General features: G+C 34.6%; 1 protein-coding gene and 1 long non-coding RNA gene across 2 annotated transcripts; one reads left to right on the forward strand and one right to left on the reverse strand.

Moving 5' to 3' along the window:
• Positions 1–642: 642 nt before the first annotated feature.
• Positions 643–5,181, reverse strand: LOC110711984. Its single transcript, XR_002509470.1, has 4 exons — positions 4,531–5,181; positions 1,827–2,990; positions 1,332–1,747; positions 643–1,247 (listed from the first exon to the last, which is right to left on the reverse strand). It is a non-coding gene; the product is annotated as an uncharacterized LOC110711984 (long non-coding RNA).
• Positions 5,182–11,625: 6,444 nt separating this feature from the next.
• On the forward strand, positions 11,626–13,352 carry LOC110711864 (aquaporin PIP2-7-like). Its single transcript, XM_021890306.1, has 4 exons — positions 11,626–12,064; positions 12,208–12,503; positions 12,711–12,851; positions 12,954–13,352. Exons 1-4 carry the CDS (start codon positions 11,749–11,751, stop codon positions 13,065–13,067), a joined length of 867 nt encoding a protein of 288 aa, XP_021745998.1. The 5' UTR covers positions 11,626–11,748; the 3' UTR covers positions 13,068–13,352.
• The last annotated feature ends 7,984 nt before the right edge of the window (positions 13,353–21,336 follow it).

The following is a 21,336-nucleotide window of genomic DNA, read 5'->3' on the forward strand; positions in this document are numbered from 1 at the left end:
CTAGGTGGGTTAGTGGTAGGTCAGGGTTATTGGTGGGGTGATGGGTATGTTGTATGGGTTAGTGGTGGGTTGGTGGATCTGGGGTTATTAGTGGGGTGGTGGGTTGGTGAGGGTGGGGCTAGGTGTGGGTGGGTGTGCGCGAGGGTGGGGCTGGTTGTGCGAGAGGGTGGGGATGCGTGGTCTGGACAGGAGGGGTGGTTTGGGTGTGGGTGGGGATCTGGGTAAGTTAGGTAGGGGGTGGGATGGTGGGTGGGGATCTGGGTTATGGTGGCAGTGGGTGGGCTGGTGGTGGGGGTGGTGGGTGGGTTTTTTTTTTTTATTATTAAATTTTCCGACGGAATTTCCGTCAGAATTTTCCGGCGGATTTAAATTCCGTCTGAAATTTCCGACGGACTTTCCCGTACCGGAAAAACCTCTTTCGACGAAAAAATTCTGTCGGAATAGTGTTTTCCGACGGAATTTCCAACGAAAATGGCAGTTTTCCCGACAAAGTGATCTCCGACAACGTGTTCTGACGGAATGCCGTCGAAAACAGCCCTTTCCGACGGATTTATAGGGTGTACCGACGGAATTTTCCGTCGTAAATAAGGTGTTTTCTAGTAGTGGTAGTGATTTGTTATGGAGTAGGAAATAAACCATCGTGCTACTATCCATCTACCACTGTTTTACCGTTGAACAATCGTGGACGCTTAGACAGGCCTAGTGCAGAGTTCGTGATTGGAACTGTTGGTGGATCGCATTTCATTCGTTTGCATATGGATCAAGACCACCCACTTCCTCCAATTTCACCAATGTGGTTTAACGCTCGACAGGCAAGTGTACACGGATGGGAGGCAAGGTACGAGAGAAGGCTTCAATTGTGGCAGACATTAGTTAGCTCTTGAGTACTGTTGAGTGCTGTTATGGATTTTTATTAAATTTTATATAACTTTATTAATAAACATGATTTCTTTTAAAATTTACTAAGTAAGTACTACATAATTAGAAAATAAAATAATAATATATAAATGTCAACTTGATAATTCTCAACAAAAGTGATAAAACATAAATGTCCACTAACAACATCCAAAACATAGTCTAATAAAACAACAAAGGCAAAGCTAGAATACATATTACAACTAATCTCTAAGTCCATTTATTGTATTCCAATCATCAATCACCTGCTCCAACATTACTTTGGTGTCCCTTGATAGCGTAGGGTACTCACTATGTGATCGCTGCGCTGTAACCATGAATCGCCCTACCCACTGCACAAACCATTATAATTGTGTATTAATAGAAATAATAGGGAAAAAATAATTAAATAAAAAAAAAACTAACAAAAAACTTACGTAATCAACGTTGGTCCTCTCAGGAAGACTGACATCATCCTCAACATTAGGAGTGACGATAGGATTGCTAACTCTCCCAAACCATGGTAGGTAGTTAGGGGCAAAAGTATGTCCTCCACGTGGAACTCTAGTATATCCACCAAGCAGAATACTGAACACAGCACCGGGGACAAATCTATCCCACATGAGAGTGGTCATCAGAGCTGAAAACTGACCCTATAAGACTTCACACTAAGTGGTCTATGAGCATCATCAGGCTTAATCATGTCACCGGGAATCTCCTGTATAAACTCCAACTGTTGAACAACTCGATCGGGCATATATGGTTCTATGATGCCTCGATAGCGAATACATCCAGTAAACATAGTCCTAGGCACCTGTTGTGCGGGAAAAGCACCGTATGGCAACCAACATACCTGCAAATTAGTTATACCTGTAAATCAACTGTAAATAAAATCAATATAAGACAAATAGTAATTACGTATCTATTTATACCTTATAGTTAGCCAGGTGGTCAAGTCGAGTATGAAAGGACACGAGACGCTGTTGATGCTTCCGCATCATACCAACATCTCATAACCCAGCACGAGCATGAGGGATGTCCCGTGTCAACACACCCTGGTGAGGCCAAAAACATGGAAAGTACTCGTATATCTAAGCCTGTAGAAGAGTCAGACAACCCGCGATAGAATCACATCCATTTTGGGTGGCATGCCCGAGCTGACGATACAAGTACGCTAGTGTGGCTGAACCCCAGGAGTATCTCGTCAACCTCTTCAGGTTATTCTCGATACACAAGTCACTAAGAAAAGAAGGGTGAGTACGGGTACCGTTCTGTTCAGTAAAGAGCGTGTTACCCAATAGGACCCAAATGTAACCAATGGCTTGAACCGCCTCCAGCTGCTCCTCACTACGACACCTAGAAATAATCTGGTCAGTATGGACGCCACCGTTCCTGTAGATGGCATTCTGAGTCTTGACCTGTTGCTTCTCTTGAGTCAACAGTAACAACCCACCTACCAATTTCCTATACTGGTCACTAGGACACCAACAACCATATCCCCATTAACCCGAATACCAAGTATGTGGTGTACGTCGTGCAATATGATGGTCCTCTCACCAAAAGGTAGGTGGAATGTGTTCGTGCATAATGCTAGGCAGGTGCGACAACCCAGTCTGTCGTATCCGCGTAGTAGTGGCAGCCATAAATCGCTCTAACCAGTCAGTCAAGTCTCTACACACACCAGCTCTAGTATGACAACGCAAAAACCGTCGATCTTCCCCATCCCAAATATACCGAGCAACATGGGCCTCGAAACTAGGAATAACGCTCCCATCCTCGGGCCCACCGTCCATCGGCCCCTGAACAAGCCAAGTCGCTGCAGATCGTGGTAGTCGGGAACTCGTAAATCTCCCATCAGGACCTCTCGTCACGACAGGCGGCTGCTCCTTAACATTAGCCTCACCCTCATCTACATCATCCTCAGGTCCATCATCCTCGTACCTCGAACTCGAACCCGAACCCGGAGTCCCATAATCATCCACTACCCTATCGCGCTCCGAACTATCTTCCCGTATACTAATCCCCCTATCTCTCCTAATTGACGCATTAATACCGCGTGATCTAGCATGTTGTGGACCAGAACCCTCAACTACATTCTAAATTTAAAAAAAATTATAATATTAATAATAAAAACAAAATAGGTGATGCAAACAAAAGAAAACCTATAATGTGTTTTATGTATCATTTTAATATAATCATTACGAGTATTAAACAATAATAAACAACAACAACAATAATAACTCTATCTTTTTACACTTTAAATGTCCCCCTAATTAAAAACATTATTAAATAGTCTTCTAACTATCCCTTGAATATCTAAATTGGGAAGTTACCAATTAATGAAATATGTAATGTGACCTAATGTCTAAATGATGCTTATAACAACAATAAAATAAGGAGTAAATGTAGAGTGATTAATTATAAAGTTTTGGTACAGTAAATTATGTAGTAAAATTTAGAGTGATTAGTTATAAAGCTTTGGTGACTTGAAAATCATGAGATATAGATATTTGTATGTGGAATTGCATAAATGTAAAGAAGTAAGTAACTGGAGCATTAAAAAATTACAAAATAATAAAATCGAGCCGTTAATATTTTATTAAAAAGTAAGTGATGTAAGAAAAAGATATAAATAATACTTTGTAATAATAAAATAGTAGTGGATTTGAATGGGACAACGAGAGAAGAGGGAATGATGAATACATAGTATAATACTCCATATTTACATGTAGTTATCTGCCAAAAATATGACACTTAAAATGACAATCATATTTGGTAAATATGACACTTACAAAAACCAAAGGAGTACTACTACTTTTATTTTTACTCGTAATATTTGATTATAGCATTAGACACATATGTTACTCCGTATTAGAAGATTTATATTCAACCAAAGGACAACTAAAATCAATACTCAATAATACTCGTACTCTATATCGTTCCATAAGGACACAATGTCACTACTCCAACATCTCCAAGTAGCAAAGAAACAGCAAACACTTTCCAAATTTCTGACTCCTGAGCTACTGGAAAAACGTGTAAGACTTCTTCCAAATTTCTGACTCCTGAGCCTCAATAAAAAATACACTAGCTGTAGCCTAGTACATCAGAATTGCAGAGTTTTTACACAAACACTGCAACAATAATAAACAACAACAACAACAATAATAAAAAGCAACAACAACAATAATAAACAACAACAACAACAATAATAAAATGCAACAACAACAATAATAAACAACAACAACAACAACAGCAATAATAAACAACAACAACAGCAATAATAAAAAGCAACAACAACAATAATAAATAACAACAACAGCAACAACAACAATAATAAACATTTAGAGTAGCCTAAATTAATACAGCAAAAACCCCACATTAAATTCGGCTAGGAGTTCTTCATACGAAATCAGCCTAGATGAAATCGAAGATGAAATTTATACGAAATTTTATTTATTTTTTTTTAAAAAAGGAGCAGAAATGCCTAATTTTTTCGTCAGATCTAGGCTGAAACGCCTAGAATTTTCAAATAACCGTATGGGTGATCGAAAATTCTAGGCGTTTCAGCCCTGATGTGGCGAAAAAATTGGGCGTTTCCGCCAATTCCAGAAAAAATAAAATAAATAAACTGACCTTGTCTCTGGCGACTCCTTCAACGACGACCTTTCTCTTGTCCTTCCTCGTCATTTTCGCAACTTACTTTGTAGATTGAGACGTGGTGGTGGGTGGGGCGTGGTGGTGGTAGTGGTGGTGGGCGGGACGTGATGGTGGGTGGGACGTGGTGGTGGGTGGTAAAAGGACGTGGTGGTAGGTGGTTAAAAGAGGAGTTGGTGGTGGGTGGTTAAGAGGAGGTGGTGGTAGTGGTGGGTGGTAAAAGTATGTGGTGGTGGTGTTGGTGTAGAGAGAGAATTGTTTTTAAGAGGGAGAAGAGGGAGTGAGGGTTTTGGGAGGTAAATTGTGTTTTGGGGGTAAATTTTTTTATTTTTATTTAAGGGTAAATTTGTAAAATAAATTTTATTTGCAGGTGTTAGTCGGAGATTCGAAGGCGATATTTGTAAAATATCTTTCGGGATTCATGATTAAAAAAAATTGATTTTGCATGTAAAGTCGGGCATCGAGTAGGTACATTTAGTAAAGTATAAGCTAAGGCATAACGCACATATTGTTCATTACATTTTGCCTATTACAAAGTATTTCATTGCTTTCCTCATTCATATAATTAAGTGTCTATTCTGAACCTATTATATTTTAGAGGCCTTGTTAGTGACCTATTTTGCATACCCTCACAAAGGCACTTGTAATTAATTGGCACATTTGTACCTAACATAAAAACAAGATAGTTTGTGTCATATATATATACTAATTACTCGACTTTATTTTTGAAATAGCTAGGAACATTATATTGACAAAAAATAATTATGAATAATAGAAAAAATGACCTTAACAAAAGTGAGATAACGGCATTGCAATTAGCCAATTATGAAGGAAGCAGACAACTTTTACAAACATGCTAGAATTGTCCTCGTATAAGTGATGTTTATAGTTGAAGAGGAGAAATAGGTGGCCGGATATCTAAAGCAAAATCGACCAAATTGGATGATAAAACGAAGGATGTGGTCCATTATGTCCAATTTAATCATATGCAACATATATGTGATATGTTCCTCTCAATACAGGCTGTTTCATAACCCACTACTTTTCATGCATCGCTCTCGTATCAAAATTCCCATTTATCGTTGTTTTTAATTGTTAATTTTTCAAGAACCTACATTGATTAAATATAAGTATGAGAGAGAAAAAATAATGAAATACTATGTAGTGAGTTAAAACATTAAACAACGCATTAGGAATCCTCTTGTAAGGAGAGTATACTATTGCTTCCTTTTTTTTCTTATCTTGTTACTCAATGTGTAACTTCATAATATCATAATTTTGTAAATTTTGTTAATACATACTCCTCCTATCCCAAAATAACAGAAACAGTAACCTTTGCATACATGTCGATACAACAGTTTGACTTTAATTTTATATCAGTAAATATTAATGGAAATTATTTTAAAAATTTTATTATGAAACTTTATATTAATACTTATCTAACAACATATTTTATGATAAAATATGTTTTTATTATGTTAATAAAAAATTATGGTTAAAACTAATATATAAACAGTGAAAAAAGTCTACATCCCACTTATTTTAAGACGGAAAGAGTAATTAAATATATAAATAATCAAATGTAAGCCTTGAAGATCGTAAAAAGTTGAATAGAAACTACAAAAGGAAACATAAAGAGTATTTAATTAATAGCAAAATACATTGCTCAAATTTATAATGTACTTTTCGTTATATTGACAAAACACAAACTATTTGGTGCGGCTTGTGCGACACTCTTACTCTCATCCCTTATCTTTCTCTCTCCTTCTTCTCTTTCTTTCTCTTTCTCTATCCTGCGATTCACCCTCTTCGCTCTCTCACCTCCCCCGCCGCCGCCATGCAACCCCACCAGCAATTCCCGCCGCCGACGAAGCGAGAGATAGTGGATTCACCGGATTGAGTGAAATGGGATTACAGAGGACAGGGATTATCAATTTTTTTGGGTCAATGGAACCCTAAGTTCGCTGTTGATGCATATGTTGCTCCCAATGTTGTTCTTGCTAGTCAATTTGTGTTGATGTGAATTTCTGATTTTATGCAATTGATGTGAATTTTATGCAATTCCTAGTCAGTTTGTGTTGATGTGTATTATACGAAGGGTGATGTGAATATTTTGATTTTGATTTTGATCTGGTAATGGAGTAGAGTAAAAAGGAGGAGAGTAGAGGAGAGAGAAAGAGAAGGGAAGAGAAGGAGTGGGAAATGCGGGACGATGTGGGCTGATTTGTTGGTGTTTGTTGTTGTGGGGTGACGCGGTGGTTTGTGCAGTTGTTGGTGTGGTTTGTTGTATTGGGTTAGTGAATTAGGTCGGGAAGGTGGCGCGGGTGGTGGTGGTCGGGAGGGAAATGCGGCGGAGGAGACGGCGGCGAATGGTGGCGAAGTGGGTGGTGGGGGTGGTGAAGAGTGAGGGAGTGCGCGAGTTTGAGCATTTTGGGTTGTTGGCTGATACATTATTCATTTGAAAGAGAGAGAAATAAAGAAAGAGAGGAAGAGGGGGAAAGAGGAAAGAGAAGGAAATAAAAATATATTGAATGTTGTTAATCATATTAGCCAACAATTGATGCATATCAGCCATTAAAATGAACATATCAACCAATTGATATTTGATATCAGTCAACATTTGCTAGGGACATATCATACATTAATAAAAATTTATAGGAGGTCGCACACCTAGCAAAAATAACCTAACTAATCCTTATAACTATGTAGTAGGGCAAGTCAGGGTCGATCCCACAGAGACTATGGTTCACCTGAATTATCTAGACTCAAGTTATTACTAAGCAAGGATCAACAATGGTGGAATAATCTGAAACTAAAGTATGGAAAACTAGAACAAATTGAACGAGTATGATAAATCAAATAACTAAAACATCCAAGATCAAGTATCACCACAATTACGATCGATGCAATTATATTTCTACCCCTAACATACGATTCCAATCGAATGGGGAAAAGTAAACCCTAATCAATACCAAAGACCTCTCTCGAGTATCAATGGCTTCCCTAACATACAATCAAGCCTATTCTCATGGTATCATGCAAATTAGAGACATTAAACACATTACTCTAACTTCCCAATTATCAACCCAACTTTTCTCATGTTGAATCTCAAACCCTAAATTGATCTACCCAATTCCGTTTACCCAAGTCTCATTGTGATAGAAACAATGGAATAATAACAATACTAATTATCTCTAATCTAGTATTGGCATAATTACAATCAATTTAGCATAAGCAATTACAAAAGTTAATAGAGAATTTAAAGAATTAATTCATGCATCAATCATAATTGGGCAACCCTAGATCTTGGAATAAAGAAACTACTCACTCATAATGAAATAAACAATAACAAAAAATAATTAAGGAAAACATAATTAAGAAAATTAAAGATGAAAAGAAAATACCGAAACTTGAATTGAATGGAAAACGGAAAGTAGAAATCTTGAATCTTGAATAACAAAAGCAAAGCAAATTAATGGAGAGAACTAGGTTTTTAACAATGTAAAACTAGAGACTAATAAAAACTTAATGATCAAATAAAACAATACTTAGTGTATTTATAGCCCTAGAAAGATAAGAAGATAATTCAATTTCTTGGCGCATAATCCTTCCAGGAGGCACGGACGTGCCTACAAGAGGCATGGACATGCCTCAGATCGAGTGCTCAAAACCTTGTCTTCTGACTTCCAGGCACGGACGTGCCTCTTGACGAGTGTAATTCTGCAGTTTTGGGCACGGACGTGCCTAATGTCGAAGCTCATAGCTGTGTAAACTGACTTGGAGGCAAGGACGTGCCTCTGCTAGGCACGGACGTGCCTCACTCCAAAAGTCCCTAAATAGCTCGTTCTTCAATCAACAAGCCTCGTGAAGGTTCGTGGGCCTCGGTTTAGCTTCGTGACTTCGTAAAATATCCAAATTAGCTCCTTTAATCCTGAAATACATCAAAAACAACGAAACTACCCATAAAAGCATCGAATCATCGAAACTAAACCAAATTACACCAAAATAGATTAAAACACTCGACTAAGCTAATAAAACCAACAAAAAAATAAGCTAACAAATATGCACAAAACACGACTTATCAAAAATGTATCAGTCAACATAAGAATTATATCAACCAACAAATGAAACATATCAGCCACCTAAAGGGACATATTATCCAACAAAAGATACATATCAGCCAACAGAAGGAACATATCAACCAACAAATGAAGCATATCAGCTAACAACAAGATGAAATTAGTAAACAAAAGCAACAGATAAGACAACAAAATAAACACATCAGCCAACACAATGAAACATATATGCCAACAATTAAAATATACATATCAGGCAACAAAATAAAGATATTAGACAACTAAAGAAACATATCAGCCAACTGATATCTTATAGCCGCCAACAAAAGGAACATAAAAAATAAAAATAAATAAAAAAATAAAAAAAAAAAAACATATCAGCCAACAAAAGGAATATATTAGCCAACACAAAAATCATATCAGCCAACAAATGAAACATATCAGCCAACACATGAAACATATCAGCCAACAAATGAAATATATCAATCAAGCCTGCCGCACGTAATTATGTATGCGGCAGTCCGCATCCAATACCTTCTCGTTAAAAAATACCCCAACTCTAGCCTGCCTATATGAATTGCAGTAGGCTTCAAATCTAATATCCACTCGCTAATTGTGTTTTCGGATTCTTTTACTCTTGTTACCTGACTAAGAGGTGATGGACGTGGTGAAATCAATTTACTATGGCTTTTAAGGAAGATTCAGCTCCTAGAATCAACCTTTCACCAGTACACTATTTACAAAGTAGATAGACAGTGAGTACACAGGGCTCACCAAATTGTAGGGGGAGCTGCAATTCATTTAATTCGCTCTACTAGTATCGTGTAATTTGTTATTTGTTTGGTTTCACCTTAAAAAAAAAAAAAAAAAAACACGAGAAGAGATAGCTAATTAACTGATCACCTTTTTTTTTTTTTTTTTTTTTACAGTAAATAATTAATTGATCGCTTAAAATTACAGTAATGTATTTTAGTGTTGCAACTTGCAAGGCTTGGCCAAGAAGGCAAGCACATCAAATAAGGTTATCCAAAATTTGTAATTCATCATCAGTTAATCATTGTGTCATTTGGGAGAAACATTTAATTGATTAATGAGGCCAGATAACATTTACCTGTAGTTACATAATTAGCTAATTATTGTTGTGTAAACAATGATATTATAAGCACTGTCATTTCTAAAGAAGAAAATTTTCATGAAGTATATATGTGTCTGGCATCATATTTAAAAGATACGTTGACCGATTAGTGTATTTATGTCAGTTTGCAGATTGATTAAAATTTGTAAGTTTATATTCAAATAGTTTGTGATCGTAGCGAGAGAACATTTGTAACACCTAAATCGACCAACTAAACTTTCATGTGACTTACCGAATAAGGAATATATTAGGAAATTAGGAAGTTATATATGTTGGTTTAGTTTTATGTTTCCTTTACTTTCAAAAAAATAAAATTAAAAAAAAAAAGTTTTATGTTTCCTTTACTTTCAAAAATAAAAAATAAAAAGTAAAAAAGTTTTATGTTTCATTGGTTTAAAAAAAAAGGGAAAATTAGTATTGGTACACCTTTGATATTGACTTTTTCATCGATAAACTTTTAACGTCTTCCCATTGGTACACATGTGGTCTAGTCTTTTTCTCAATCATGACTAATACTGTTAATAACTAGCAAATTAAGTTAACTAATTAGGAGATTAAGACTATAATACCCCTTTTGAACATCTAATGTCTTGGTTTGCGTGTCGAAAATTGTTCAATTAAGGTTTTTGGGGTCATTTTAGCCCTTATAGATCCAGATTGACCTCGAAATTAGCAAAAAAAAACACGAAAATGTCTAGTATGCGTGTCAAGAAATGTCTAGATTTGCATGTCGTTATTTATTTTTTTTTATTTTTTGCTTGCTAATAATAGTTCAGTTAAGGTTTTAGGAGTCATTTTGGCCCTCTATGGGCCTAAATCGAACTCAAAATAGGTAAAAAAAATTACGAATATGCCTCGTTTTACCTATTATTAAATGTCTCAATCATAAGGGAGTAGTTGGTGTTCAATTTACTACTTCTTCCATCTCTTTTTGTTCTTCTCATTGTAATCTTGACACTATTTATAAGATGAGAGAATCTTCTAAATTATGTTTAATATATAAGACGTAACATAGTCATGTCGAGTCTTACTTAATTAGTCTTAATGAAAGCTTATTAAAATTCAATGTTATATTTTTCACTAATAAGCAATTACGATATTTATGGTCAAAGTTTTGCATTAGCAAAATGCACAATCAAAATTTAAAAAACATTTAAGAAAAGATGAAGTATGAAAAAGAAGGGATATCAGACATGACAATATTAATCCATGAACATTCTTGATTGATTAAAGACCAATCACCGATAAATGGACAAACAAAATGATTTATAATAATGAATGTTTGATCAATGTAACTACCATTCAATTTATAGTTGCTTTAGTTTAATTATCTAGTTCCATCTTTTGCAATTGATACCCTTACAATGAATGATTCTCTAAGTTGACCCTACATCTCTTGTAGCCTCTAGAATTTTTTTCATCACATCCAAAATGGTAGCTTGTTGAAGGTATTAGAGATGAACTTTTCCGTATAAACCTTAAAGACAACCACGAAAATATCTAAGTAATCGAAAAATACCATAAAAGAGGAAAACTTTACATACGGAAAAACGGTCGAAAACATTTTCTAGAAAATGAAGAATATAATTTCCAAACATAATAAAGTTGAAAATTAATAAAATAAAACTAGACAAAAAGGATAATACTACATTAGTGAATTTAGAGAAAAGAACGAGGGAGCCGTTGGAAAAATGGGAAATGGTGGGACCAATGCAAACTAAGACAACCAAAATCAAATGTCATTTGGACGGCTAATAATTAAGCCATCCCACAGCCCTAAATATTACTAAAATTATCCAACTCATTAATCACAATTATGCTCCAAACATTACACTAAAATAATACACTCTTACATAATTAATTAACATACCCCTTAACCTTGCATAAATACCCCTCCTAATAATCACTCTTATCTTCACAAACAACATACACTCTCAACCTCCTCTCTTTCTCTCTAATTACCACTCTCCCTCTAGGTACGACGCCATGACAAAGGATGTCGAAACCGTGGCCGAGCCGAACCAGCCTGAGTTCTCAGCAAAGGACTACCATGACCCTCCCCCTACTCCACTCATTGATATGGAGGAGCTCACTAAGTGGTCATTTTACAGGGCTTGCATAGCTGAGTTTGTTGCTACTCTTCTTTTCTTGTATATTACTATCCTTACTGTGATTGGGTACAAAAGCCAGACTGATCCCGCCGCTGGTGGTGAGGATTGTGGTGGTGTTGGAATCCTTGGTATCGCTTGGGCTTTTGGTGGCATGATCTTTATCCTTGTTTACTGCACCGCCGGTATCTCTGGTAAGTAATATTAATACAACTAGATAATACTTCAACTATCTGCTTAAACTTTTGATTGAGTTGGTCTTTAGACAGTCCCTGTTCTTATTAATTTTTGTTACGACGAGTTGGTAACTAACTTTGTTTGGTGGTGTGATATGCAGGAGGACACATCAACCCAGCAGTGACCTTTGGGCTATTCATTGCAAGGAAGGTGTCTCTACCAAGGGCAGTTTTCTACATGATTTCTCAATGTCTTGGTGCTATCTGTGGTGTTGGGCTAGTTAAAGGCTTCCAAAAGGCTTTCTATGTTAGATACGGCGGTGGTGTTAACGTGATGTCTGCTGGATACAACAAGGGTACCGGTCTTGGTGCTGAGATCATTGGTACCTTCGTTCTTGTCTACACGGTGTTCGCCGCTACTGACCCTAAGAGAAACGCTAGGGACTCCCATGTTCCCGTAAGTTTACTTTAATTTATCTGTAATATTACACAATTTTTAAATGTTCGGATAAAGTTGTTACATTTTTAAAATAATACGTGTAGCATATTAATTTTATGAACCGGTGGGTGAAAAATTAGGTCACAAATGTGACTATTTCTTGTAGTGAATGGACATATGAAAAATATAAAAACCTAACATATTTTTTGTTGTTCCTATGTGAAGGTGTTGGCACCACTTCCCATCGGTTTCGCAGTATTCATGGTTCACTTGGCCACTATCCCAATCACCGGTACCGGAATCAACCCCGCTAGAAGTTTTGGAGCTGCCGTGATCTACAACCAAGAGAAATCATGGAACGAGCACGTACGTAGTTACATTATACTTCCTCTGGTCTTTATTAGTTGTAACATTTACTTTCCACAGTCAAACTAATTAATTTTATTTGTGAATTGTGTTAAATTACAGTGGATATTCTGGGTGGGACCATTCATAGGAGCAGCAGTAGCAGCATTCTACCACCAATACATCCTAAGAGCAGCAGCAATCAAGGCTCTTGGATCATTCAGGAGCAATGCTTAAATTAAATGAAACATCATTTTCTATTTAAATTTGTGGGTTTTTTTTTTTTTTTTTTTTTAATTATTAATGGGGTTTGAAAAGGATGGAGAGAGAAAAGACCACACAAATTGTAGATAAACAACAAATGGGGTCAACAATGGGCAATAATTATTAAGGGTGTGTTTGGTTGCTTCTCTCTGTTTGTTTCCTTTCTTTTCTTGGTTTTTTTTAAAACCATTGTATGTTGTAAACTTCTTTTTTTTTTCCTTTTAATATGATAATTAAGTTTATTGTGGAGCTTTGTTATGTGATAATAGCACATATTAATATAGTACATTATCCTTGTTATTTGTTTAGTATTGTCTACTTTCATGTCATTTTCATATATTCGTCATAATTTTTTTTATTGGAATATTCCTCATCAATTTTCCACTTTAAAAAAGAAAAAAGAATAAGGTTTTCTATAATTGTCCCACTTATAAGAAAACAAATTTGTGTATAAAAGTTTAAGGCCATGAGGCTTTTATGTCAACATGCATGCATTATTATCACATTAGTAGTAGGATTGCAATCGATTTGAGCCAGCCGAGTGTAGTAAAGCTTTTCATTCACTAACAATTTAACAAATTTAAATCAAGCGAGCCGAATATTATCATTTGAAATCCTCTATTTGTTCAATCATTTAAAATGAGAGTGATGATATATAAAACTTATTTGTATTTGTTTATTTAACCGAAGAATGAACTTTGGCCGATTATACGGAGTATATTATATATATTGTCCAAGCTATTCATAAGTTGTTCACTGCATGTTAAAGTAACTTGTTCGTTTACCCTTCATTCCGCCGTCTATCTAAAAATTTCCCTTAAACGCTTCTGTTAATCATAGAGAATGACAAATGACAAGGATTTACATCCTTTAGTTTCATTCGTTAGCTATATAACAAACTTTATGGCTACAAATAATTTTTTTTTTTTTTTTTTTTTTTTTTTTTTTTTTTTTTTTTTTTTTTGGAATGGTGGTTACAAATAACTTGTATATACTTGATATTCGGTGAGGAAAGAGAGTAAAGCTTATACTTCCCATATATTTTCTGTTGGTCTCAAGTTCATCAAGTTCCTACTTATGACAAGTTTGATTGTCAATTTGTTTTTTATTTTTTATTTTTGATGCAATGGTTGTCATTGATAGTAAAAGTGTCATGACTAATTGAATGTTTTGTAATGTTGGGTTCCATGTGGCACGTATACAAAAAAAAAAAAAAAAAATTGATCAAAAATTAGAAGTTAAATGGAATTTTTGCTAAATATGGAAAAAGAAATTTCCCCAAATAATCTCCAAGGTTTTTTGGATTACATGTCTATTATGTCAGAAGTACAATTCTTTTTTTCTTTCAAAAAAAACAGTACAAATTTAATAAAGATGTCAGAAGTACAATTGCTAATAATAAATGAGAAATAAGCAATAGAATTACCAAACTTCTATTTTTTTTTTTTTTGAATAATTTTTACTATTTTGACCGGAGATACAAGTCCTTGTTTCGCCCTTACATCTACTGATATATTGGGTGCCATTATTTGGTTGAGGTACATAGCTAGTAATATTAATCGAGAAAATAGATAGTAATAAAATCTTACATAAAATATTTATCAAAATCGCCTAATGTTGCGTTTCTTGTTAAAATTAATCAAAAGTTTCTTTGAGCTAATTAAATATATTAAGGATGGGAGCCTAAGGAGGCCCTCATTTGTAAGGGCGCACTAGTCCTTCGGCCCTAAGGATCACAAGCCCTAAATAAATAATTATACGAGAAACTTAGATAATGACAAGTTTAACAACTAGAATTATCAATCACATCGAATAATTAATGTTTTATAAAGTAAGGAATAATTTGTTACAATCATGCTATGCCACAACCTAAAGTAGGGTGGCAAAATCTTATCGTCATACTTTTTAATTCAGTTCATAAGTAAGCAGTACTAATTTAAATAGTTAGTAAAATAAAGAATAATATCATCCTACATGTATACATATATATTAAGCTAAGAAAACCTTAAATTGTTTACTAATTAAAGCAGCTATACTTTAGTGTAACGTTTTTGTATGTCCTTTAAATTGGAATATTAATATTTTATAGTGGAAAAAAGTTATAAATGAACTTTGTAAAAATGTTTCACATAACTTATAATAAACATAAGTTCAAGATGATATCAATATTATTTTTAACTCAATCAAAATAGTTATGAGGGGAAATTTAATCTAAATAAAAAAAAACATATAAAAAAAATAAATATGAAATGATAATACTGAAACTAATTATTTTAATTGAACAATGTTGTCATTATTATTGTCAAACTACATTTTTAATGTAACTTCGTTTTAAAGAGATTGTATAGCATCTTAATGACATATCTCAGAAGTCAAAGAAGCCAAAAGTCTCATAAGATCTAAATCTTCTCTTGCTTAGAGAAGGTTGAGCTGAGGTTTGAATTATTCAATTTGGAAGCTAAGTACAATAAACTAACCTAGCAAAGTTAATTGTATTGATAATTAAGGTAAAGAGAACATAGTACAAAAATTTATGCACATATAATACGGAGAATATATAAAGGTCTTAAGCTAATTATCTTGTGTTTTTTTTGAAAATTATTTCTAAATTCTATATAGAATATGTGGCTGAAAATCATAGTTATCTTCATTTTTATAAATTATATTCAATTCATAGCCTCAAGAATGATGAAACAACCTATAGACATTAAAATCATAAAGTAGTAGTAGTTGAGTGGAAAAGTGAGAACCTTAGCACAAAAGCGATATTGTAATGAGCTGGATGCTGGTGTTTTTTTTTTTTTGTTTTTTTTTTTCCTCTTCCTAATTTATGTGGTTACATTGCGATGATGACATGTCATTTCACAATAATTAATTATATCATAATCTTAAAATTATATAATAATTAATTAGTAAATCAAACAGTATTAGCTGCAACAAAGAACACTCTGGAAGTTCTAAAAACATGTACATGTAACAATTGTTGACACTCCGAAGTTTATGCTCTTATTTAATTAATCTTAAATTTGTGATTATATATGTATATAGTTTATCTGAATTGTTAATTATTATAATGATTAGTGATCTAATCCAACCTTATCTTCATGTTTATAAAAACGATTAGTAACGTTTGAGTTAGGTGAGACTTTAGTTGTGATGATGCACTTCTTAGTATAAATAATTGGAAGGTCGGTTTTAATCTTTGTTAATTTAAGACTTAAGCCATCTCACTACACCATAAACACAGCCTAGACAACGATGCGTAAGGTTAATACTTCTATATCACCAATAGTATTTGTCCTCTTTTGTTATTATTACATAGTTTTTTGTTGAAATATAAGAGAGTTTGAAATTGACATAATATTTTAAGTCCATCTAATAATCCGTATTTGCTCAATAATTTCTCACCAAAGTTTAAAGAGTAATTTGAGACAAATAAATGCTCATTGATGAGTAAAACTTCTTTAAAAAATATGACGTAGATGTTAATTATCGCCAGGCCCATTTCTGACATTTTGGTGTTATAGGGCAAACATATAATTTGTGGCCCTATTAGTTTATAATCGTAGTAGGGTATGCAAAACAAAAGATTAACCGCTTCAATTTTAACTCCATACGTCAAATTATAGGAAAAAAAAAGACAAAAATAACAAAGGTCTCAAAAATGAATTAAAATTGTTTCTCATTCATATATATTTAGCCGTGAAGAATATGAAAAGGAAAAAAACTAAAAATATTTGTTTACTATTGCTCACTCCATCTAATATACTTGTATAATTTAAAAGTTAAATCATAAAAAATAACGCTCTTGATTTGTTAACATTTTTTGTCGCCAAAATCCTATCTTTACACAGGTGCATCAATTGCATTCAAATATTCAATCTGTTTATTAATTTAGGGAATTTTTTGTTACTTTATTTTTATCTAAATTCAAATTCAAATTCCCCTCAAAAAAAAAAAAAAATTCAAATTCAAATTGACAACAATCATAACATAGTTTATCTTAATGAGAAAAAAAAAGGTACTGTAAAATTTATGTGTAAAATTTTAAAATGAAGAAAAAAAAAAGGCATAAACCTTACAATAATAGAAAGCGATTCAATGAAACTATGAAAGAGTGAAGACAGAAGACTAGAAACTTTTCACCCAAATTTAGATAAACAAATGAAACCAATCAAACAAATCAAGAAATTAAGAAAATTAAATAATTGTAAGAAGTAAAATTATACTGGAGAATTATGAACTTTAAAGGAGAATAATTTAAGCTTTCTTGTAGAAAATTGAGACGACATATCACTGTTTACTCTAATTTTCATCTTCAATTGATATAATTAGGGAATAGAGATGTATATGAAAAGAATAAAAAATGAATATGGTCAGAATTTGGAAAGAGAGAAAGAAAGTGAGATATAGGGATTTGTTGCATGATTATTATAGGTATGAATAAATTCAGTTTTGAAAACTGAATATTATAGTTTGTGCGAAAATTAAGGGTGAATAAAACCAATGAGAAAAAGAAATGTTTGATATATACTCCATATCTTGATGAAAATTGATATTTTAGTCTTTAGTCTCTTTATAACTTTGTATTTTTAGGGGCTTTGGCTAACTAAAATTTGGCTTCCTAACAATGGACCCAAGACAGACGCCCCCACCTACCCTGCCCTTGCTACGGGCCTGATTATCAGATAAATTAAATGGAGTTTGAGAAAATGTTGAATTCGAATATATAACGTGGGATTTGACAAGTTGATAAATTTTTATTGGGTTAATCAAGAACAAGTAGCCTAATGGCCGTTTGGAAATGTGAATTTCATTTGAAATTCTAATTCAGATCAAATAACTTGTTTGGATAGTGCAATAATTTGGATTTATATTTGGGCTAAATCCATGCAAATTCAAGCATCTAAAAAATTAAGTCCAGCTCAATGAATTACAAATTTCATCTCAAATATTGTCATTTCAAATTCTCACATCAAAAAAAAAATTATACACTGATTTTCTCTCTACTAGGCTCTATTTCCCTTTTCTAATTTTTAATCCCTCCTCCATTGAAGCACCTTGTGTTCTCTCTCCTATGCTCAGCTTTTTAAAAACGGGTTTGGGTTGCACCCGCAATTGTCCACTTTATACGACCAAGGAAGATCCACCTCAAGACCATATAGCAATTAGTGAGGGAACTATGTAGGCGCACACTGGTGCACGTGCATCACCAATAGGGATGTCAATGGGGCGGGGCGGGGCGGATGTTGGCCTTCCTATCCCCATCCCAGTCTAAAATTTCCATACTCATCCCCATCCCCATCCCCATCCCCGCGAAGGGTCTAAAATTCATCCCCATCGATCTCCGCCCCAACCCCCACTTGGATATCCACCCTCACCTAATCCCCACCTAAGACCCGCCTAATCCCCGCCTCCCAAATACACAATCCTTCATAATTTATAAAGATTGCAAAAAGAAAAAAAATTATTGTTAATATTACATATTTTTTTTTGTTTATAATATAAGTGTATTACAAAATATTATACTTACTATTTTATTTTACACAATTTTTTTTTTATAAAATAGTATAAAAGTATATAATTTTGTTTTTAAAATATATGGATATGGGGATGGGGCGGGTACGAAGTGGGGTGGGTGGGGATGAGGCGAGGCGGGTACAACCTAAAATCCACCCCCGCCCCATCACCCGCCAAACCAAGACCCATCGCGGGGATGGGGCGGGTCTCCTAATTGACCCACCCCACTGACATCCCTAATCACCAACCCAAACAAATATTGAACCGGTCTCTTTGATATCGTTTTTGTAGATGAAATTTTGTACTTTCATTAGTGATCAATAATTGATGGTGACCTACCATCTCGGAAATCCTAAATCCACCACTGATGGCAATGAGGGGAGTAGCCCCTTAGTCTTTTAAGCGGAGACACATGTTTTTTGTTTCTTCATTGTGGAATACACTTTCCAACACTTTTACACTCTATAATGTGGGACAACACTTTTACTCACATGTGGGTTTATTCATAGGCTCAACAGTTTTGGATCATTCTCTCCTCTGAGGTTGGGTACTCTGAATCCTCCATTAAAGCAATTTTTGAGCTTTATCGCCTCCTCCATCGAATTGTACTCTGGATTCCCCATTGAAGCGACATGGCGTGTGAGCATTATCTCCACCATTGAACCGGCTTCTAAGCTTTTTGTCCTCCATTGAAGAAGCTTCTGAGCTTTCTCCTCCATTGAATCAGCTTCTAAGGTAGAACTTTCTTAACTAATCGAAGATCAATTTCATAATCTAGGGTATATCGATAATTGCTGCTGAGTTTTTCTACTATTTTTTTTTTTCAATTTTACGATAGATTTAGTTGATTTTTGTGGTAAAAATCGTGTTTCTGATTTTAATGCTTGATTTGCTCTTTAATTTATTTTTTTTTTTTCTTTTTGTAAAAGCTAAAACAGAAAGTAAAATGCTAGTATTTAAGTGCACACTAGATGTTCAATGAAATGCTAAAGTGAAATTGTTTACAAACCAGTAGCTTTGCCCTCTAAATTGTAATTATTCTACATGTATAAAAATTATATTGTAATTATTTTAGGGATATTCTCAACGGTGACCCCCAACTTCTGCTACGCACCAACAGTAACCCCCTTTTTTGGATTATGCAATATGAAACTACTTATCTTTTTTTCCCCTAATGATGACATTAATGATGGTGTTTTAACATAAAATTAAACCATGGTTAAAAAAATAGCAAAATGACATAAATGCCCCCTTTTATTTCACCCAACCATCCGATTTTAATTCCCTCCATTTATCTCTCTCTCCTTCTTTCTCCCTCTTCATTACTCTTCATCTTCTTCCTTCTGGTAGCTTTCCCATCAAAAGGTTCATCGAGACACAAAAAAACGCAGAGCATTGAATGTGAACTCTATAATACCATTAAAAATAGACAGTGATAGTCATTTTTCTTCTGGGTTGAAGTAAAGGGGGATTAAAACTTTTTTGATTTCAAAAATTGCAACTAGAGTATTCAAGTTTGGGATAAGAATCGGGGGTACCTGGTGAAAGATTGAATCTTTTTGCATCATCTTGCCAAAAAGAAGTTCAGGTATGCATCCAAAACCCTAATTTTTATATAACGTTTGAGTTGTGCATGTTATGTACTCTGTTTTGGCATGATCATTTTGTTACATGTTTTATGTGGGTTGTATTGAAGTATTATGCCCTAAAATGAAATTTTTTGTTGTCTTGTTTACTGATTTTGTGTTATGGACTTGCTTGTCAGTGCTTGTGCTTAGAATATGGTATGGTGTTAGAATGAGTGATACAGTGATGTTGAGGTTGATGTGGTTGTTGAGGATATTGACACAGTCAATCTAGTTGATCTAGTGATAGAGTATTGGGATAAGGCTGTTGAGAGTAAGAAACCAAATCCAAAACATGCTAGTTTTGCTTATGTTCACAAAATGAAACATGTGGACTTAATTAATGATCAAGACTTGATGAAAATGTTTACTAACTTAAATGGAAAAGACCTTATATATATATATGGGTGGGTGAGGCTAATTCACCAAATGATTTACTAAAAGGCTGCTAGGACTTTGAGGGCAAGTAGGATAGCTGCTGAGTTGAAACAAAGTTTGGGACAATTAGGTCAGATAGAATGTGATCCTAAAAAGGGAATCCCTAGAAGAAGTCTAAGGAAGCTAGAGGGTAGTTCAAGTCAACCTGTGATAGATGTTGAGAGACCTAAGAAACTAACCTCTAGGAGAAACACTTCATCCAATGTCAGAGAACCTGTAGACTCAGTTCTAGACCCTATTCCCGAACTTGTTAATGAGGGAGATAATGATGCTGATGATGAAAGTGATGGTGAACCTATTGAAATATATAGCAGTACCTAGTGATGATACCTGGGCTGATTTGATGAGGGAAATGGAAGAAGAACAAGAATACATGAGTAGGGGGAGAGGAAGAGGGAGGGGGAGACCTAGAGAGAGAGGTAGAGGTAGAGCTAAGGGGGAAGAAGCACCTTTCAAGATGGCAGGAGGTAGGATATGGCATAGTGGACCTGGAAGAGACTTGAAGGCATGTATAGGAAGCAACTAGAGAATGCAGTAGAGACTGAGGCTGAGAGGTTGGCTAGGGAGAGGTATGAGAAGAGAGAAGAAGAAATGAGGAAAGAATTAGGGTTACCACCTATAGAACAAGCCAAACCAGTCTAGGTACTCAGAAGAAGTCC

The sequence above is a fragment of the Chenopodium quinoa genome, unplaced genomic scaffold (genome assembly GCF_001683475.1).
Source record: "Chenopodium quinoa cultivar QQ74 unplaced genomic scaffold, ASM168347v1, whole genome shotgun sequence".
In the NCBI taxonomy this organism is placed as follows: Eukaryota; Viridiplantae; Streptophyta; class Magnoliopsida; order Caryophyllales; family Amaranthaceae; genus Chenopodium; species Chenopodium quinoa.

What these genes read in the sequence shown, in the direction of transcription:
- LOC110711864 (XM_021890306.1), top strand. Translation starts at nt 11,749, where the DNA reads ATGACAAAGGATGTCGAAACCGTGGCCGAGCCGAACCAGCCTGAGTTC. An exon ending in CTGCACCGCCGGTATCTCTG is followed by an intron (nt 12,065 to 12,207) that starts GTAAGTAATATT and finishes TGTGATATGCAG; the next exon opens with GAGGACACATCAACCCAGCA. An exon ending in CTAGGGACTCCCATGTTCCC is followed by an intron (nt 12,504 to 12,710) that starts GTAAGTTTACTT and finishes TCCTATGTGAAG; the next exon opens with GTGTTGGCACCACTTCCCAT.